The sequence below is a fragment of the Arachis duranensis genome, chromosome 9, assembly GCF_000817695.3.
Source record: "Arachis duranensis cultivar V14167 chromosome 9, aradu.V14167.gnm2.J7QH, whole genome shotgun sequence".
In the NCBI taxonomy this organism is placed as follows: Eukaryota; Viridiplantae; Streptophyta; class Magnoliopsida; order Fabales; family Fabaceae; genus Arachis; species Arachis duranensis.
This window is the reverse complement of record NC_029780.3, coordinates 3,733,861-3,754,521: the sequence shown is the minus strand read 5'-3', so window position 1 is coordinate 3,754,521 and position 20,661 is coordinate 3,733,861. Positions and strand designations below refer to the sequence as shown.

Sequence of the window (20,661 nt, the reverse complement as noted above, 5' to 3'; positions counted from 1 at the left end):
TTGTATTATATTACCTAATTTTGTTAAGTAGATAATAACTTTTGTAAACAATGTAAATAATTGGTTTTAGAATTAATCAAATAAAATAAAAAAATACTCCACCATCAAATTATCTCTTGAACCTTAATATTAGGATAATCATCTGTACAACTAGTGAATTAATTAATTAAACATTCAGTCATTGTTAACTGTACGTAAGTAAATCAAATTTAAAGAAATAATCATCTAATTAAAAATAATGAACATAATCATCTACATACCTATTAAATTGAATATTTATCATATTTATTGTTCACATTATTTAATATTCTCATTCTCTACTTATACTTTTTTATAATTTTATTTATTTGATAAAACATTGTAATTTAAATCCTATTATCACGAATTCCACTAACTTTTCGAGTATGGTGTATCATTTTATGAAGAGGATAATAATAAGATACTTTTACATGTAAATAAATATAAATTTCTATATATGCGTATTGAAGTTATTTGTCATGTTATAGAGTAAACAATGGTTGTCTTATCAACAAGAAAAACTAAATAAAAGAATTAAATACATCTAAAAGATAAAATGAAATTTTTTTTGCAGATGTTACCGATAAAAAAAAGGCCAGATGACAGGTGTAACTAATTTTTAATTAGTTAGTTTTATTACTTTCTGTTTATAAAATCTTTTTAACCTTTTATTTTTTGAGGAGATAGGATTATGATTTAAAATTTAAGATTTAAAATTTAAAATAAAAAATAATTTTAAAAAGATTTGTTATTTTTGGTTAAAAAAATTAACTCCCTAATTGAATTTTTAAAAATATTATTTACATATCAAAATTTAGTTATTAAAATTAGTTATTATATATTTGTGTATAAAAATATATAATTTAATTTATTTTTAGTGTGTATTTTATATTTTCATGTGTATTTTGTACTTATAAATAATTTTAGTGGCTAATTTTAATATACATCTAACACAGTTATTAAATTTTATAGGTGCTCTCAAATTTTCTTTTAGGTTTACAATTTGAGTTATATATACATTTTCAGCAAATTTTAATATTCGTTTTTTTTAATTTATTTTTTTCAACCATTATTCTAGTTTTAAATTAAATGTGATATCTAGATTTTCAATCAAATATATAACATTCCATTTTATAATATTTTAAATTTTAATAATAATTTTAAAAGTATTATTTTGTTAAAAATGATACTTTTTAAATCGCAAATCTCAAATTATAAGATAACGAACTTAAATCCTGTATTAATGTTAATATAAATTGATTGATCATACTCATTATTAAATATTAACCGAAAAAAGAGTTCAACAGTAAAAATAGGACGGGGAATAAATCTTTGCATATATAGTGAACGAACTAAAATCGTCTCCTAAAATTAACATTTGAATTTGCATAGCATTCTTCCAAGGTCACTCTATACTCAAAACCTTGCGTTGAATGCTGCTTCTTAGATGCTCTTCTTCTCCTTCTCGAAGGTTGCTGGAGTTTGGAACGGCAACCACTTCCTTTTGTTCCTACAAAACTGTTTGGTGCTACCGCTGCGTAGGCCTTGATCCTTGAACCAACCGTTTATATCATACAATCCTTATTGTTAAAGAAGAATAAGAGTTTATGATGAAGAAGGAGAGTGCTTTTGAGAAGATGGTGATGCAGAAGAACAAGAGCAAGGGAAGTCACGAGGATCAGAAGAAGCAGCAGTGTAACAGGCTGTTAGTGAGTATCAACGTACTTGGGAGCGTAGGGCCAATAAGGTTTGTGGTGAATGAAAAGGACACTGTTTCTGCGATCATTGAAACTGCTCTCAAGTCATATGCTCGTGAAGGCAGGCTTCCTCTTCTTGGTTTTGATCCCACCGACTTCCTCCTTTATAATGCATACTTTGATGGTATCACTCTTACTCAAGAACACCTTTTTAAGTTTTCATGAATTTTTTTATATATTGTTATCTAGATTATTTTTTTATTAATAATAGGCTTATTATTGTAATCTTTAGGATTTGAATCCTAGACCTTTAAAAAAGGAGAGATATGCTATGTGAGCTAAATACTTTTTATGTACTCTCACTAAAAAAATTACAATAATAAGCCTATTATTGATAAAAAATAATCTAGGTAATATATATATTTTTAGATCAAACTCTAAATTTGTAAGCCATTGAAATTCTCTATATCATATGAATAGAGATACACTTGGTGTTAGAGAGTAACATGTGATTTTAGAAGAGTCCAATATTACAATAATGTAAAGTTTGGTTCGTGAGATTTTTGAAGCTGAGTGGTTATTTTTATTGGTTTTTATGGAAACTGCTTTGACAGCTCTGAATCCATTGGAAGCCATAGGATCTTATGGGGTGAGGAACTTTGTCCTGTGCAAGAAGCAAGTATGTTCATCAAAGGCAGAACCGAACACAGAGCTGATATCTCAGAAAAGCAACGGTGGTAGTGGCTGGAAGGCATGGTTCAACAAATCATTTGGATTGAAAATTTTATCCCATTGAAGAGATATATCAATTTGAGCTATGAAGAATGGTGTGGTGTTAACTCATTTGGTTATTGATGGCAATACCGAAGATGACCATGGGTTAATTCCTGTTTGAATATTAGAATTTTATGTTTTAGTGTCTTTTTTGTTTGCTCCATCTGGTTGTATTAAGTTTCTTTTTTCGAAAAAGAAAAAAGGTATATAAATTTAGTATAGAATTATGCAGTGTTCTAGTTATGATTATTCTTTGTTATTCAATAATAATGTATTTGTTGCAGTTGTGTGCTAGTGCTACTACTAGTTCAAGTGTTTTGTTCAAGATAGCACAGACGATGTTTTTAACACTCAAGATGATATATTATATGTTTTTTATTAAGCAAAAGATGCATCTTCTTTATATATATATCGACCTCTTTATTTACATACAATGCGTATTGATTTTAGACTTCAAAATTAACTTGGGAATGAATATGCTATTTGTTTGGTATTGCAATTCGTTTCCCTTCTATTTTTAATATATAAAAATAGGTACATAAGTTTATCCACATTACTTTTAAATTATTTCTCTTCTTCTACTAACGTCATATCAGTATTATTGCTTACTTGGCACAATTTTAGAATCTACCACTCAAATCTTGCCAAATCAACTCTTATTTTAAAATAAAAAAAACACAAAAAACAACTAAAAAATACAATAAAAACCAACGACTTAACTTTTTCCAAATCAATCCTTATTTCTAAAACAACAAAAACACAAATTAACATTTACCCTAAAAAAAACTTGAAACAATAAAAACCAACAACTTAACTTTTTTCAAATCGATCCTTATTTCTAAAACAACAAAAACACAAATTAACATTTTCTCTGAAAACCAAAGAGCTTATTACCTTTCTCATACTTCTCGAAATCCTCTTCCTCTTGGCCTCTCTCCGTACCAAAATCCTATTTTCTCCATCATCTTCCGGTCCCATGAGCCATTGTTTTTTCCTCAAAACAAATTGTCCTAACTTTTTCCAAATCAATCCTTATTTCTAAAACAACAAAAACACAAATTAACATTTGCCCCAAAAAAAACCTCTAAAAACCAAAGAGCTTATTACATTTCTCATATTTCTCGAAACCCTCTTCCTCTTGATCCCAAGATCCTATTTCCTCCTTCCTCTTTCCTCCATCCTCTTCTGGTCCCATGAGCTATTATTTTTTTCTCAAAACAAATTGTCCTAACTTTATACAAATCAATTCTTATTTCTAAAACAACAAAAATACAAATTAACATTTTACTAAAAAAAACCTCTGAAAACCAAAGAGTTTATTACCTGTCTCACACTTCTCGAAACCCTCTTCCTCTTGCCCCCTCTCCGTACCAAGATCCTGTTTCCTTCATCCTCTTTCGGTTCCATGAGCCATTGTTTTCTTCAAAACAAATTGTCCTAACTTTTTTCAAATTAATCCTTATTTCTAAAACAACAAAAACACAAATTAACATTTTCTCTGAAAACCAAAGAGCTTATTACCTTTCTCATACTTCTCGAAATCCTCTTCCTCTTGGCCTCTCTCCGTACCAAAATCCTATTTTCTCCATCATCTTCCGGTCCCATGAGCCATTATTTTTTCCTCAAAACAAATTGTCCTAACTTTTTCTAAATCAATCCTTATTTCTAAAACAACAAAAACACAAATTAACATTTTCCTAAAAAAAACCTCTGAAAACCAAAGAGCTTATTACCTTTCTCATACTTCTCGAAACCCTCTTTCTCTTGGCCCTCTCCGTACTAAGATTCTATTCCCTCCATCCTTTTCCGATCTCATGAGCCATTGTTTTTTCCTCAAAACAAATTATCAATCGCGATGTCCATCTCCGGCTGAGTCGCATTGCATAAATTGCATAAACCAGGCCAAATTCCATTCCTCCTGTTGCGGTTTTTCTGCTGGAACTCGATTCTGGATCTTAGACCAACGTAACCATTCGGCGCCGCCAATGTAAAAAATTCGTCTCAGGTATTTTCCTAAACATTTTCAATTTTGCCTTTTACTCTTTTCATTCTGTTGTTCAATATCATTTTCAATAGCCTATTTATTTGTTATAAATAAAAACATTTTAATTGTGAGATCATTGGACAATTATAAATAATAATATTTTACTATCGATTGCAATATTTTATCATCAAATTATAAATTGTTATTTTACATGTGGAGTACTGCTTCCACAATTTATGTGTTCCTCTTTTTCAAATTGTTATTCCACATGTGCAGTATTGCTTTCACAATTTACTTGGAATGGATTATCATTCTTTGACCATATCTTATTCTCTTTATTGTAGAAGGATTTGCAGTGGTAATGACAGAATGAAAGAGTTAATACCCAAAATTGCAAGATTAAAGAGGCTGAGAACAATCTTTTCAAAAAAAAAGGAAGACAAAGAAGATATATGCCTCCAACATATGCTTATGCAGCTTGATTTGTTTAACATAATTTTTATTGCATCCTCCACCAAATATAATTGTCATCTTGCACACTTTTAACATCCAAGTACTATAATTTTTTTAAAATAAAAAACCATTTAAATTTATTTTTAGTTTATACATATTTAATTTAATATTATAAAACATAACAATTTTTAATATTTATTATATACTATCATTAATTTACCGTTCCGCGCATTGCGCGGGTCTCATTCTAGTTATGATTAAAGGTACTACCAATCTTATTCCATATATTGGGAAATTCGATATCTAATATGCTAAATGAATGATTTTTTATGTGACGATACGAAGAATAGGATAATTAAGAGCACTCTATGTTATCAAATATAATCCATTAAAAGAAAACAAACACACACAAAAGCCTTAGTAGTCAAAGTTGGAGTATTGAAAAAAGGAAAAAAAAAGTGGGAATACATATAGCCATAGAAGGTTGGATATAATAGAAGCAGCAAACGCGGTTACACAGCAAAATAGAAGCCATTTTAGTGGTGAAACACCAGAATATGACATGGGTTTATCACATGATACGAGAAGCATTTGTGTGGTCTTTTTCTTTTTGGAAGTATCTCGCATGGTGTGAGAAGGCGTTTTCTTGTCTTAATATTTGGTTGCAGTGTGTATCACACATCATTATTGGGATTAACAGAGTTTTACAGTATTCTAAGAGCGCCGTAATGTGCAGCAATTCCTTGCCTACTCAAGAGATGATCAATAATTTCATTCACAAACTCTGTTGTCTTTGCTTTGCCTCCAAGATCAGCAGTTCGGTACTTCCCTTCTGCAATTGTGTTGAGGATGGCATTGTGAATTTGGTCCACTTTGTCATGGAGACTCAAATGGCGCAACACTGAAACACCGCTCAGCAGTCAAGCACTTGGATATGCCAAATTCTACACAAGCACATGTCCCGAGAAAATACAGGTAAGCAACAGAAATATAATCCTAAATTGATAAAAGGTTGCAAGTTTCCAAGGCTAGAACATGTTTGTGACCACTATGGGAGAAGTAAGTTGACAACAATTACTATTCACAATTTTTTCTTCTTGTAAAGAAGAGAACACCAAGTTAGTTTTATGAAATTGTAGAGGACAAAATGATATTGAGCACTTTCATGATGCATGCATTCAAATAAATCCTGGATTCTGTAATAAGTTGAGAAGATCCATGACAGATAATATAAGGTTGAGAAAGAACTTTGCAGCTTACCTTTCCAGCAATATCAGGTGCTAAACCATGTACAACCTCAGCTAGAGCAATACCTCCCTCACGGCCTCACCAATGATGCCAGTTGATAAGATTGTAGCTTCTAGAATTTGTTTACCAAAGTGGAAAAATTACCTTGGTGTCAAGCCCAAACACCCAACCAAGCCAGCACAAAGGTCACTAATAATGTCACCATAAAGTTTTGGCATCACTAGTACATTAAAAAGAGCAGCATTCTTCACAACCTATAGATTATAGAAATGAATGAGAGTAATTCCATTTTCAATACTCCAAATGAATTTTCAAAATTCATTTATATATTGAGAGTAATTCCAACATGGTAAGCTTGGAGATATCAGCTGGTATACGACCAATTAGTCCACTTGAAGACAAATTCATTTATATATTCCATTTCCAAAAATTATTATTATTATTATTATTTCAATCATGAATTTATGCATGGTTTTTACAATTAAACGGTTAATAGTTTTCTAATTTATGTATTATTTAATGAATGATGAGCTTCCAAGGATGTGATTCTTAGAAAGCCAACAAAAGAGCTGCACACTACACCATCCCACTTGTATATTCATCATAATCAAGTGTACACATGCAAGCTAAATATGTTTAAAAGAATGGAAAGAACAAGCTAAGACTTACATCAGCTTTCTTAACCACTTTAATGGGTGCAGTCACAGTAGGAAAGATCAATTTTAGCATTCTCTTGGAGCTTGAACCTCCTCAAAATCATCATGATGATGCATTTCATCATTCGTGCATGTTCTTCTCCTAGCTTATCCAAAGCACTCTGCTACAAGTAACCTAAACCTTCAAATGTTAACTACCTCATGGTAGATATAATCATCTTATCAACTGAACATAAGAAAAATGGGTCTAAAATCAGGTAACATTCTAATAAGAATACTATACTGTAAAATTTGGACTCAATTTCAAATTCAAGGTGGAAATTGACTACGAGAAAGATGCAATAAAAATTAACTCTATTAAGTATTAACTGACCCTCTCCACCAATGAGCATTTCAATGACTTTTATGTACTTGCAAGAAGCAAAAGTGAAACCTCAGACACAGATGTTCTATCTTCGGCTTCCAATAAGACAGCAGAATGAGAAGGCATAGCATGTATATATGGATAATCCACTTTGATATTCCATTTGTGAGTTCAGCCATGGATCAAGCCCATGGTTGAACTAAGAAATTCAAGTTACTCTGGTTGAATAGAAGATTAGCTTGATGAAGTCCAAGAGTACTGGAACATCAACAAATAATTCATACAATAGGTATAATGTCACTTCCAATAAGTTAACAAATTACACTTCTTTTATCAACAAAGTCTGAGTGCTTGAATTACACATCACAATTCAGTCACATGCTCAGGTATTAAAAATTACAAATAATAGACTCAAGGACACTTGATATATGCATGAAATTTCTTACGCAGGAAAAAAAGTTCTTGCTACAGAAATATACATTTGGAAAACATGTAATAACTTTCGGAGAGAATGAAACAAAATACCTCTTGAAGATGTTATTAGAACATCAATTCCGTTCTTTGCCTTTTATTCATGCAGACCCCATGACCTCTTACATATCCCAAAATCACTTGAATGGTTCAAGATTTACGTGGAAGAAGGAAAGCTCTTCCTTCTTGAGGATTCAAGAAGTTTTCCTTCTTTTGTCTGTGTTCACCTGGCAAAGGACTTTTATTGATGAAAAAGCCACCGATTAAAGAAGCAGGTGATGTTGTGCAACCAAGCATTGAATAGCTACCAGTTTTTCTGTGTCACACAAGCTAGCAGTTCCCATCATAGGTTCAACAGTTTCAGGGAAGGAATCATACTGCTTTCAGTGTCTCTGGAAGGCTGAATACCTATACAGGAAACCAAAATTTTAAATTGTCAAGTTCACTATAAGAAGCATGATGAGAGTGTATCATAATTCTGGAAGAATACAGAAACAAAAATGCTATCGTACACCAAAATCAGCCACCAATGTATTTGTGTATAAATACATGTGTGGTTTAATTTATTTTCATTGTGTATTTGTATTCCAACATATATTTTATACCGATGGTTGACTTTGGTGGCTGATTTTAGTATACACGTAGCATAGTCGATGAATACAGAAAATACAACATTTGTTTTATGAAAAAGGAAAACATTAACCTATGGAGGTAGCACTGTGTTTATATAATATATTTGATGAATTTAATTTTTGCTAAACTGGTTACATATATCTGATGTCTTTCAGTAAGCACAACCAAGATGTAATGGCCAACACACAAACAAGATTCTTGAAACCACGCCTTTCTCGAAGTCAATATACATCAAACAAGCCTTTTACAACAACCGTTATCATATCTACGAAACAACTTGTATTTTCTTGCAATTTTAGACTCTACATTTAAAACAAAGACAACTAGAATTAATTTGAGACAAGGAACAAGTAAAAGGAATGATAGAAATTTTAAATAATGCATAAAATGGGCACAAAAAACTATATACCGTATGTAACCTTGATTATTTGTTTTCTTTGCAGCAGAAGCAAATTCTTTAATTGACATAGTGGTGGTTCTAGAGATTCATTGGTATAGCAAGTTGCTCCATTCATAAACCTGAACAAAGCAGGGTAGGATTATACAGTCAATAAAAATGTACACAGGCAGTGCAAGAGGTGGCAGCAATTTGCAAGACATGGACAATGCAAACTTACTTTAGTGCACCCCAATTCTCACCTTGCCTCAGCCATGTATTAATGTTGGCTCTTCAATCTTCCCTATAATTAATAAAAATCAACATTACATTTCTTTTTGCATTCACAAACTATACAACACCTTATGACTATATCAGAGATTGTAGATAATGACATACAGAAGTGTTTGGGATACTAACATTCAGTTTTTGCATAATCACACACCCCATCCAATGACAAGAGTCAGATGAGCAACACATAATAGAATTCCATGAGTGCAAATCCAGAAGACCCAATGCATGAGTATGCTAAAAACATAGAACCTTGTCAATAAATAAAATCTAGGCTTAGACCAGCACTTTACAAGGGATTAAGATAAATTAAAAATATACTTTCATAAATATCTCAAATAGATAAATAGATTGGAACACCTTCAAATCTAAGACTTGTCTCTTAAGTGCCCAAGATGACAGAATTAAGAGAAAAATTAAAACTCATATTCGATCGGATAAGTAGGCCTTTTTCTTCCTAATTGCCTAATGGAATGACTTTCCCCAACTAAAGCAAAATAGTCTATTTCATGAAGTATGCACGTACCTGTATGCCACTGCTTACTGCTCTCATCACATGTGAAATGGTGTAAAATCAGAATCAATAGTAATAGTAATCATTATCATGGACTGCAATAGACCACACAAATACTGTAAGCGATCATGAAAAGGTTTTCTTTGTAAGCATTTAATTTGTCATCCTTAAAAAGTTGGAAAAATTGGTACCCATACGAACTTTTTATTTAAAAAGTACTAAAACTTGTGTGTGAAAAGGTCAGCCATAGTTACTAAGAATGAAAACCGAGGGCACTGCATTTAGGGTAGATCAGAGCAAGAACACTTACCGAAATGAATCCGTATGTCTTCAATCTCTTCTAGCTTAAGCCTCAAAGGACTTTCACTCCCTATGTAGATTTTTTCTATGGAGGCAAGCACATGTTCTTCTGTGATATTCTCAAGCTTTTCACTGCAGCTAATTACTAAATGTTGTAGGGAGGTAAGATGGCGAAGCCCCATGCAGTCAAGCGTCTCCAGATCTGGAAAGCACCGCAGTCTTAGAGACTCGAGAGAAGCAGGAAGGAGACCTTCACTTGGGAATGACTTAACTTCATTCCAATTCTCAAGGAGAAGATACGTAAGGCCTTCACTCTGCAAACCATTTGATGTTATCCAACTCGCTAGTTTCTCGCACCTACAGACTTCAAGTTTTTTTAAACTCGGCGGGAGGAACTTCCCAGCAAAACAATCGATTTCTAAGCAATCGTTGATCTTTAGCTCCTCTAGGTGGGGCGCAACCAACCCTAGCGCCGGCAAGGATACTAAACTACGGCAGTTTGAGATCCATACATAACGGAGACTTGGAAGAGCCTGTGGCACCTCAACATATTCCACTTTTCCGCATCCACTGATTGTGAGTTTCTGGAGATTTGGAAGGGCCCCCAATGAAAACGACGTCAGTGAATGACACCACTGTATAGATATCTCCGTTAGCGACTTGTGTTGCAGTTGCTCTGAAAATGTTAATTTTGAACAGTCCTGGATCTGCAGATACTGTAATGAAGCGGGCACACAGTCTGCTGAAATTGATAAGGCTGACTCACAGCCTCTGATATCCAGATATTGGACACGTGGCGACTGGATGTGGGACAGGCACTCCAATGCGGACTTCGCCAGCTGGGTTTTCGAAATCACTACCTTGTGCGGTCCCGTACTCACCCTTGATTTTGAAAAACGGTTACGTACGTTAAGCTGGTGAAGCTTGGGGGCCCTCGGCAGCGAACATGCGAGCTCTTCACAATCAGCAATGGTAAGTTCCTCCCGAGCCGGAAGGTGATGAGCAGGCAGATCTCCTCTTAACACCCCACAGTTTGTTATTTCAAGGACTCTAAGCTCAGGAAAACCATCAAACTCATCAGGAATATGCCACTCCCGCCAACCACACATATCATGTATTTTCAGAGTTTCAAGAGATTTGAATGGTGTCTCCGGCTGTAAGGATGCATTGTTTTTGTTGTAGATCTCAAAATCAATTTTCTCCACTCCATCAAGTTCATAAACCTCCAGATGCTGTAAAGAGGGTAACTGTCCCAGTAAAGGAAACTCACAACAATTCATACAACGAAATAGAATCAATTTGGTCATATTGGAGTAGCCAGAAAGGCCTAACCAATCTGGAAATGTTTCACCCCGGTAACCATGAATTGATAACTCTTTCAAGTTTTGATGAGGTTGTAACTTGTCAAGTATATCTCTTTCAGTTTGAACATCATCAATGTCACCATCTGGAGGCCAATACAATTTTAAAGTGTTGATGTGCTTCTTGTTACCCATCTTTGCCTCCAAAGCTTCACCACTATTCTTGACGTTCTCCAAGTTGGAAATGCAAAAGGAGCCATGAAGATTGTCCAGTGTTCCCAATTCTGCTGCCCCATTCTCTTCATGCTTGCCGACAATATAATCACTTAAGAACTGTAGATGCTTTAACTTGCTCATTCCCTTCGGCATCTCTTTCAAACGAGAAGCACCTCGAATATCAAGGTGGCGCAGGTTCACAAGATCTTGCATGCGGCTGGGAAGCATCTCTAGCTCATAACAGTTCCTCAACAACAAAGTTTGGAGATTGTATAATTCACATATTGACTCAGACAATGCCACAATAGGTGACTTAGAAAGATTCAAATAACGCAAATGAATCAGTTCACCTATTGAATCAGGCATTGACTTTATAGTTAATGACAAAACTCTCAATTGTTGTCGTAAAAGCCTAGGATGCCCTTCAATATCACGTGACTCAAAATAGGGAAGCACAGAAAAATCTAAAAATGTTCTGGTGCATACTGCTCCATTATAGCCCTCTCGAAATAATTTGATGCTATCCTCATATTTTGCAGCACATGACAAATGACGGGTTTTATTGTCCATCATGTATGGATTGCCAAATTCTAATTTGAAAAAAAAATTTCCAGCAAAAAATGTTGCTAAATCATGCATGAGGTCATGCATTACAAATAACTTTTTATTAGTATTGGAGGGTTGAAAAAATGACCTTGCAACTAACTCATCAAAATATGCACAACCAATATTTTCTAGTGTACTGTTTTTCTTTGGTCGTAAAAGATCTTCACCCATCCATAACAAAATTAATTGGCTTTTGTCAAATTGATAATCCTCGGGATATAATGAGCAATAAACAAAACACCGCTTTAAATGTGAAGGGAGGTAATGATAACTAACTCTTAATGCAGGAACAATCTTACTATTATCTTCTGCGAGTTCCCAAATCTCACTTTCAAGTATATTCTCCCAATCTCCTTTATTATCCTTATTACGCAATAAACCCCCAAGTGTCTTCACAGCCAAAGGTAACCCCTTACATTTTTCAACAATTTTTCTACCAATTGGTTCCAGAGTTGCATATTGTTTAAGATGAGTAGAAATAGATGAATGCTTCAAAAACACCGACCAACAATCCTCCTTCGACAATAAACTCAGTCGATAATGTAGATTATTAGCAGCAAACGCAGAAGCAACATTTTCACTACGGGTTGTTAGGAGAATCTTACTTTTATTATTCCCATAATGAAAAGGTTTCAGAAAATCCTCCCACATGTCTCGTCGATCATGCCAGACATCATCTAAAACAACTAAGAATGTCTTTTCTGTCAACTTTTCCTTCAACTTAGTCTGAAGTAAATCAAAATTATCCATGGTACAGGGAGAAGAATCTATTGCCCCTATTACTGTCTTTGTAACATTAACAGGGTCAGAATTTTCAGCAACACATGCCCATGCTCTAGTGTCAAATTTTTCAACGACTTTGGCATCATTGTAAACAAGTTGAGCCAAAGTAGTTTTTCCTATTCCGCCCATTCCCACGATGGGGATCACAGTCACACGTGATCCAGCATCGCAGGTATCATCTAACAGCAATTTGATTATGTTCTCCTTGTCTTCGTCCCGACCAAATATGTCAGAACTTACAACAAGAGATGTTGATGGGATTCTCCATGATGTGTCCAACTTGGCACTCTCTTTCAGACCAAGTTTACCTTTTCGTCCTACAACAGACTCTAGTGTGCCAACTATTTTTTCGATGACATTGACACCACTATCTTCAATACATGAATCAACAGCGCGAGACCAGAAGGAAGAGTTACCTGGATCCCTTGGATTGGCAGTAGCAGCTTTAGTGGAGAGTTCATCAAGCAAGTCATCAGCCACATAGAGAGCATCTTGGAGATCAACAAGCCACTTCTTCACTCTCTTGTCACTAAATTGCTTCAGCTCAGCATCATCAAGCACAGGTTCAACATCAGACAGAGTTTCCTCCAACCTTCCAAGCAACTCCAGGGCAGATTCGTTTCCCTCGAGGACGGAGTCATCTTCAAGTATTGAAGACAGCTTCTCTGAAATAGCATCAACAAAAGAAGACAGATAAGCTCCACCTTCAAGTTTTGCAGCCATGATTGGAAAAATCAAGTGCAGCAGACGATGAAGAAAGAACAAAGGTGTTGAGGGAAGTTGTAGTAGCTAAGATCAATGTAGTGTATTAAGATCTGAGTTTTCTCAAGCAAATGAATCTCAAGTGTTTGTTGTTTGCAATGCACTAACAATGTTCTTTGATTGATGTTATATATTTGTACAGTACTGAAACATTATACAATAATTAATTAAGAACGTGATAAGCATATTCGTAGATACCTCAATAATAGGTATTAAAAACTAATTAATATAAAGAATTTTTTTATTAGATGAATGGCAGCCAGCAGTTAGAACTTAGAATTGTGTTTACACCGTTTAATCTTTTAAACAATTCCTCGAACGGTGTTTCATGATAAATTAAAACCACTTGCAGATAGAATAATAATTTAAAATTTCAATGAATTATGATACCATGCTCCACATGCAAGACTTTAAAATCCTTCCAAAACAATGCAAGGCTAAATAAGTAATAACCTAGCTTTTGTTTTGTCCGTTGATAATGATGATATTGATAAATATAATGAGAATCTAGTAGGACGCTTTTTATTTTTCTTCTACATGATGATGCCACTTTTAATCCTACTCCTACTGCTAGTTTGGCTACTGGCTACCTCTTTGTATCTCTCAAGGGTTAGAACTACTTACATTATAAATACTTGACTATATTATATTATATAAGTTAGTGATTCAATAATACCCTTCTAACATTTGTATTCATACTTGCATACTAAAATGAACTTTTATCAAAATCATGTTTAGCAATGTTAAATGGGTAAAGTTTGTTTATCTTTTTAGCACAAATTGGTAATCCATGAAACACAAAAGAAAAGTAGTGTAAATTGTATCCTTGTTTACATTATTCATGTCACAAAAACCTACTATTACAATATTTTTTAACATTAAAAACATCCAAACTTTCAGCAACACAAATCCATGATTTATAGTCAAACTTCCTCCTCGTGAACTTGCTGACATTCCGAGACCAGAACTTACCTTGATCCGAGTGGAAGTTTTAGGGTATTTAGATTTTTTTTTTTTTTTACAAGGACAAAGATAAGAAATGTTGCAAAAACTAAAAGATATTGACTTAGACACTTAGGCTTTGTTTGATTGGAGAGAAATAGAGAAGAGAGAAGATAAATTGAAAATTTTTCTTTATAAATTACACATCAATACTTGCAACTTCTTTTTCCTCTCCTCTGTTTCCCTTCTACTTCACTCCAAATAAACAAAGTCTTAGTATTTCGGTCTTTCTCACCATTATATTGGTGGTTATGCAAATACAGGTTAAAATAATGAGATAAATAAGAGGGAGAAAAAGGCAAAACAAATATAAAAACAAACTAATGGTACTTCATTTACTTAACTATATTATTGACAAAGAATACTAAAATGGACTAAGGAGGGTTATCAGACAAAGTACATTTTAGAGACTCCAACCCTCTGTACCTCTCAAGTCCATACCACTGCATAGGCACCCAATATTTTAAGGCTTGCCCATGCCATGTGGTTATAAGGTCACTCTCTTAGATGGGTTTTCCCATTATGATGAGGTAATCCTATTCCTCGAAAAAAGTCGGGAAAAAATAAATAGGAAATTAACAGAAAACAAAATTAGCAGCAATTCCTTGCCTACTCAAGAGCATAATTTAGAAATGATCAATAATTGCATTGGTGAACTTGGTTGTCTTTGCTTTGCCTCCCCTCTGCCATTATGTTGAGGATGGCGCTTTGAATTTCTTCGGCTTTGTCATGGAGATTCAAATGGCGCAACATTGAAACACCACTAAGCAGTAAAGCAGTTGGATTTGCCAAATTCTACACAAGCACAAGTCTGGCAAAATAAAGGTAAGCAACAGAAATATAACCCAAATTGAAAAAAGGTTGCAAGTTTCCAAGGTTAGAACTTGTTTGCGACCACTATGGCAGAAGTAAATTGATAACAATTACTATTAACAAATTTTTCTTTTTAAAAGAAGACAGAGAACACTAAATTAGTTTTATGAAATTGCAGAGGGCAAACTGATATTAAGCACTATCATGAAACAAGCATCCAAATAAATCTCATATTCTGTAATAAGTTAATAACAGATAATATAAGGTTGAGAAAGAACTTTGCAGCTTACCTTTTCAGCAATATCAGGTGCTGAACCATGTACAGCCTTGGCTAGTGCAATACCTCCCTCACCCGATGTTGCAGCTGAAACATGTATGAAATGATGTCAGATGATAAGAATGTAGCTTCTAGAATTTGTTGACCAGAGTGCAAAATTTACCTTGGTGTCAAACCCAAACCCCCAACCATGCCAGCAGAGGTCACTAATAACTTCACCATAAAGGTTTGGCATCACTAATACATCAAAAAGAGCAGGATTCCTCACAAGCTGTAGATTATAAAAATGAATGAGAGTAATTCCATTTTCAACACTCAAAATGAATTTCCAAATACAGTTGCACCCTAAATCCAAGTTCACTAGAAGAAGCATCATGAGATAGTCCCATATAAGTTCTGGCAGAATATAGAAAATAGAACATTGGTTTTATATTACATATGGAGCTAGCACTGTGTTTATATACATATATTTGATGAATTTAGTTTTTGTCAATTTGGATACTAACATCTGATGTCTTTCAGGAAGCACAACCAAGATATAATGGCCAACACACAAACAAGATGCTTGAAACCGCTCCTTTCTCGAAGTCAATATAAATCAAGGAAGCCTTTTACAACAACCATTAGTTTATCATTGAATGTTTGCATTATCATATCTATGAAACGACTTGCATTTTCTTGCAATCTTAGACTCTACGTTAAAAACAGAGACAAGGAACAACTACAAGGAATGATAGAAATTTTCAGTAATGAATAACATCGGCAGAAAAAACTTTAAAACGGTATGTAACCTTGATTATTTGCTTTCTTTGCAGCAGAAGCAAATTCTTCACTTGGCATATAATAGGTGATTCTAGAGATTCATTGGTATAGCAAGTTGCTCCATTCATAAACCTAAACAAAGCAAAGTACAGTCAATAAAAATATACGTGCAAGAGGTAGTTGCAATACATAGACAATGCAAACTTACTTCAGTGCACCCCAATTCTCACATTGCCTCAGCCATGAATTTATGTTGACTCTTCAATCTTCCATGAGGGTAAAGCTGCAAGGTCGAATGCAAGACAAACAAAACATTTACTTCCATAAATATTATAAATAGATTGGAGCATCTTCAAAATCTACTACTTATTTTTTAAGTGCCCAATATGACAGAAATAAAACAAAATTAAAATTAAATTCGATGGCATAAGAAAAGTAAGTCTTTTCTTGCTAATTAGAATGACTTTTCATGAATAAAGCAAAATATTTCAGGAAGTATGTGTCTACCTGTATGCGGCCACTCTCATTGCATGGTACAAAATCAGAATCAACAGTAGCATTAATAGTTATCCACAGCATGTGCAAATACTGTAAGCAACAAAGAAGCGATAAAAAAAGGTTTGCTTTTTTGTTCTTTTCTAAGGATCTAAGTTGTTATCCTTAAAAAATTGGAAAAATTGGCACCCACAAGAAGTTTTTAGAATAAATTACCATTTGTACCCATAAAAGATACCGACGTTGACAAATATATCTATATAAGAATAAAACAATAATTATAACCATGGAAGATGGCTTTTGTGTGCCAAGAGTACCCTAACAGACCAATTGCGTAACCAACGTCTGGGTATTCTTGGCACACGGAAGCTATCTTTCGTGGTTACAATTGTCATTTTATTCTTATATGGGTACATTTGTCAGCATCTATATCTTTTATAGGTACAAATTGTAATTTATTCAAGTTTTTATTTGAAAAGTAAAACTTGAGAGAGTGTAAAGGGTAGCATTGTGTTGGTGTATTTACAGAGAAATTGTTAAGAATGAAAAGATAATAAACATTGTGTTGGTGTATTAACAACGGAATGAAAACAGTTGATGCAAACAATTAGCATTGTAATTGGAGAGAACTGAGTTCAGGGAAGGTCAGAGCAAGAAAACAAACCTGTAACGAATTGAATATGTGGATCTTCCATCTCTTCCAACTTACGCCTCAAAGGACATTCTTCCCCTAAGTAGATATTTTCTATGGAGGCAAGCAAATGTTCTTCTGTGATATTCTCAAGCTTTCTACAGTTACGAATTGCTAAATTTTTAAGGGAGGTAAGATGGTGAAGCCCCTTGCAATCAAGCGTCTCCAGATTTGAGAATGTAGACAATTTTAGACACACAAGAGAAGCAGGAAGTGAACCCTCTCCTGGGAACGACTTAACTTCATTCCATTCGTGAAGGATTAGACGGGTAAGGCCTTGACTCTGCAAACCCTGTGATGTTATCCACATCTCTAGTTTCTGGCACTTAACAACTTGAAGAGTTTTCAGACTCGGCGGGAGGCACTCCCCAGCAAAACAATTGATTTCTGGGCAATTGCGTATATACAGCTCCTGTAGGTGGGGAGCAGCCAACGCTAGAGCCGGCAGGGATACTAAACCGGGACATTCTGTGATCCATATATAACAGAGACTTGGAAGAGTCTGTGGCATCTCAACATATTCCATGTTTTTGCATCCACGGATTGCGAGTTTCTTGAGATTTGGAAGGGCCCCCAATGGAAACAACGTCAGTGAATCACAATCGTACACATCTATCTCCGTTAGTGACTTGTGGTGCAGTTGCTCTGAGAATGTTAATTTTGGACAATCACAGATGACAAGATATTGTAACGAAGCAGGCACATAATCTGCTGAAATTGATATGGCTGAATAACAGTGACTGATAAACAGATGTTGGACGCGTGGCGGTTGGATGTGGGGCAGCCACTCCAATACGGACTTCGCCAGCTGGGTTCCTGTGATGTCTACATTGTGCGTGGTCGCATCCGTATAAAAACCAGAATTCAGCACATGTAATTCGTGAAGCTTGGGAGCCCTTGGCAGCGAACATGCAAGCTCTTCACATCCAACAATGATAAGTTCCTCCAGAGCCGGAAGGTGAGCAGGCAGATCTCCTCTTAACACCGGACAGCTTCTTATTTCAAGGATTCTAAGCTCAGGAAAACCATCAAACTCATCAGGAAAATGCCACTCCCGCCAACGATACATATACTCAATTTTCAGAGTTTCAAGAGATCTGAAGGGTGTCTTCTCCTGAAATGATGCATTGTTTTTGTTGTAGAACTCAGAATCAATTTTCTCCAACCCATCAAGTTTAGAAATCTCCAGATGCTGTAAAGAGGGTAACTGTCCTAGTGAAGGAAGCTCACAACAATTTATACAACTATCCAGACTCAATTTGGTCATATTGGAGTAGCAACAAAGGCCTAACCAATCTGGGAATCTTTCACCCGGATAACCCTTAATTGATAACTCTTTCAAGTTTTGATGAGGTTGTAACTTGTCAAGAATATCTCTTTCGGTTTCAACGTCATCATTGTCACCATTTGGAAGCCATTTGAATTTTAAAGTGTTGATGTGCTTCTTGTTACCCATCTTTGCCTCCAAAGCTTCAACACTATTCTTCACGTTCTCCAAGTTGGAAATGCAAAATGAGCCATGAAGGTTGTCCAGTGGTCCCAATTCTCTTATCCCATTCTCTTCGTGCTTGCCGACAATATAATCAGTTCAGAAATTTAGATGCTTTAACTTGCTCATTTTCTTTGGCATCTCTTCTAGATCAGAAGAACCTCGAATATCAAGGTGCCGCAGGTTCACAAGCTCTTGCATGCGGCTTGGAAGCATCTTAAGCATATGACAATTCCTCAACTTCAAAGTTTGGAGATTGTACAATTTAAAGATGGACTCAGGCAATGTCATAGAATATATGTAAGAGAGATCCAAATAACGCAAATGAATCAGTTCACCTATTGAATCGGGTAATGACTCTGGAGAGAGATTTTTGAATGACAAAACTCTTAAACATCCCAAATGTTGTAGAAATCTTTGAAAATTAACTGAATCACAATAGGCAAGCAAAGAAAAATCTAAAAATGTTCTCATGTGTATTGCTTCAGCCTCTCGAATTAATTCGATGCTATCAACGAATGCTCTAGTATTTGATAAATGACGAGTTTTGTTATCTATCATGTGTTGATTGCCAAATTCTGTGAGTTTGAAATAGAATTTCCCAGCAAAAAGTGTTGCTAAATCATGCATGAGATCATGCATTACAAACAACTTTCCATTAGTATTGGAAGGTTGGAAAAAAGACCTCGCAACTAATTCATCAAAATATGTACAACCAGTCATTTCTAATGTGTTAGCTTTCTTTGGTCGTAAAAGATCTTCGGCCATCCATAACAAAATTAATTCTTCTTTGTCAAATTCATAACCCTTGGGATATAATGAACAATAAACAAAACACCGCTTTAAATGTGAAGGGAGATAATAATAACTCTTAATGCAGGAACAATCTTACAGTCATCTTCCGAGAGTTCCCAAATTTCACATTCAAGTGTATTCTCCCAATCCACTTCATTATACTTATTGCGCAATAAACCCCCAAGTGTCTTTACGGCCAAAGGTAATCCCTTACATTTTTCAACAATTTTTCGACCAATTGGTTCTAGAGTTGTATATTGTTTAGAACTAGTAGAAATAGATGAATGCTTCAAAAACATTGACCAACAATCTTCCTCCGACAATAAACTTAGTCGATGATATAGATTATTAGCTGCGAACACACAAGCAACATTTTCACTGCGGGTTGTTAAGAGAATCTTACTTCCATTTTTCCCAAACCAAAAAGGTTTTAGAAAATCCTCCCACATGTCTCGTCGATCATCCCAGACATCATCTAAAACAATTAAGAATGTCTTTCCTGTCAACTTTTTCATCAAAACAGTCTGAAGTAAATCAAAATTATCCATGGTACAGGGAGAAGAATCTATTGCCCCTATTATTGTCCTTGTAACATTAATAGGGTCAGCATTTTCAGCAACACACACCCATGCTCTAGTGTCAAATTTTTCAACGACTTTGGCATCATTGTAAACCAGTTGAGCCAAAGTAGTTTTTCCTATTCCGCCCATTCCCACGATGAGGATCACAGTCACACGTGATTCAGCATCGCAGGTATCATCTAACAGCAATTTGATTATATTCTCCTTTTCTTCATCACGACCAAATACGTCAGAACTTATAACAAGGGATGTGGATGGAATTCTCCATGATGAGAAGTCCACCTTAGCACTCTCTCTTAGACGAAGTTT

At 34.7% G+C, this 20,661-nt stretch overlaps 2 protein-coding genes and 1 non-coding gene across 15 annotated transcripts in view; all 3 read right to left on the bottom strand.

Moving 5' to 3' along the window:
* Positions 1–5,295: 5,295 nt before the first annotated feature.
* LOC107463933 (uncharacterized) lies at positions 5,296–6,857 on the bottom strand. The gene is made up of 3 exons (XR_008002783.1): positions 6,844–6,857; positions 6,187–6,428; positions 5,296–5,870 (listed from the first exon to the last, which is right to left on the bottom strand). It is a non-coding gene; the product is annotated as an uncharacterized LOC107463933 (transcript).
* An 895-nt stretch (positions 6,858–7,752) lies between these two features.
* The window catches only part of LOC107463924 (putative disease resistance protein At3g14460), a 13,428-nt gene continuing 519 nt past the window's right edge, over positions 7,753–20,661 (bottom strand). The window contains exons 1-7 of one of the 12 annotated variants that reach the window (XM_052254609.1): positions 9,790–13,530; positions 9,492–9,574; positions 9,095–9,202; positions 8,916–8,978; positions 8,708–8,817; positions 7,974–8,073; positions 7,753–7,892 (exon numbers count right to left, since the gene is read on the bottom strand). In XM_052254609.1, the coding sequence (XP_052110569.1) occupies positions 9,546–9,574; positions 9,790–13,408 (3,648 nt within the window). In that variant the 5' untranslated portion in view covers positions 13,409–13,530 and the 3' untranslated portion in view covers positions 7,753–7,892; positions 7,974–8,073; positions 8,708–8,817; ... (1 more) ...; positions 9,095–9,202; positions 9,492–9,545. Of the gene's footprint in view, positions 8,074–8,707; positions 8,818–8,915; positions 8,979–9,073; positions 9,218–9,491; positions 9,575–9,789; positions 13,531–20,661 lie in introns of those variants that run through there. The other 11 variants (XR_008002780.1, XM_052254607.1, XM_052254608.1 and 8 more) reach the window with 11 other exon arrangements.
* The window catches only part of LOC127741646 (putative disease resistance protein At3g14460), a 14,594-nt gene continuing 9,039 nt past the window's right edge, over positions 15,107–20,661 (bottom strand). The window contains exons 2-8 of one of the 2 annotated variants that reach the window (XM_052254605.1): positions 17,461–18,670; positions 16,809–16,889; positions 16,510–16,584; positions 16,331–16,433; positions 15,703–15,810; positions 15,553–15,626; positions 15,107–15,260 (exon numbers count right to left, since the gene is read on the bottom strand). In XM_052254605.1, coding sequence (XP_052110565.1) covers positions 16,861–16,889; positions 17,461–18,670 — 1,239 coding nt within the window. In that variant the 3' untranslated portion in view covers positions 15,107–15,260; positions 15,553–15,626; positions 15,703–15,810; ... (1 more) ...; positions 16,510–16,584; positions 16,809–16,860. The remainder of the gene's footprint in view (positions 15,261–15,552; positions 15,627–15,702; positions 15,811–16,330; positions 16,434–16,509; positions 16,585–16,808; positions 16,890–17,460; positions 18,671–20,661) is intronic. The other variant, XM_052254606.1, reaches the window with a different exon arrangement.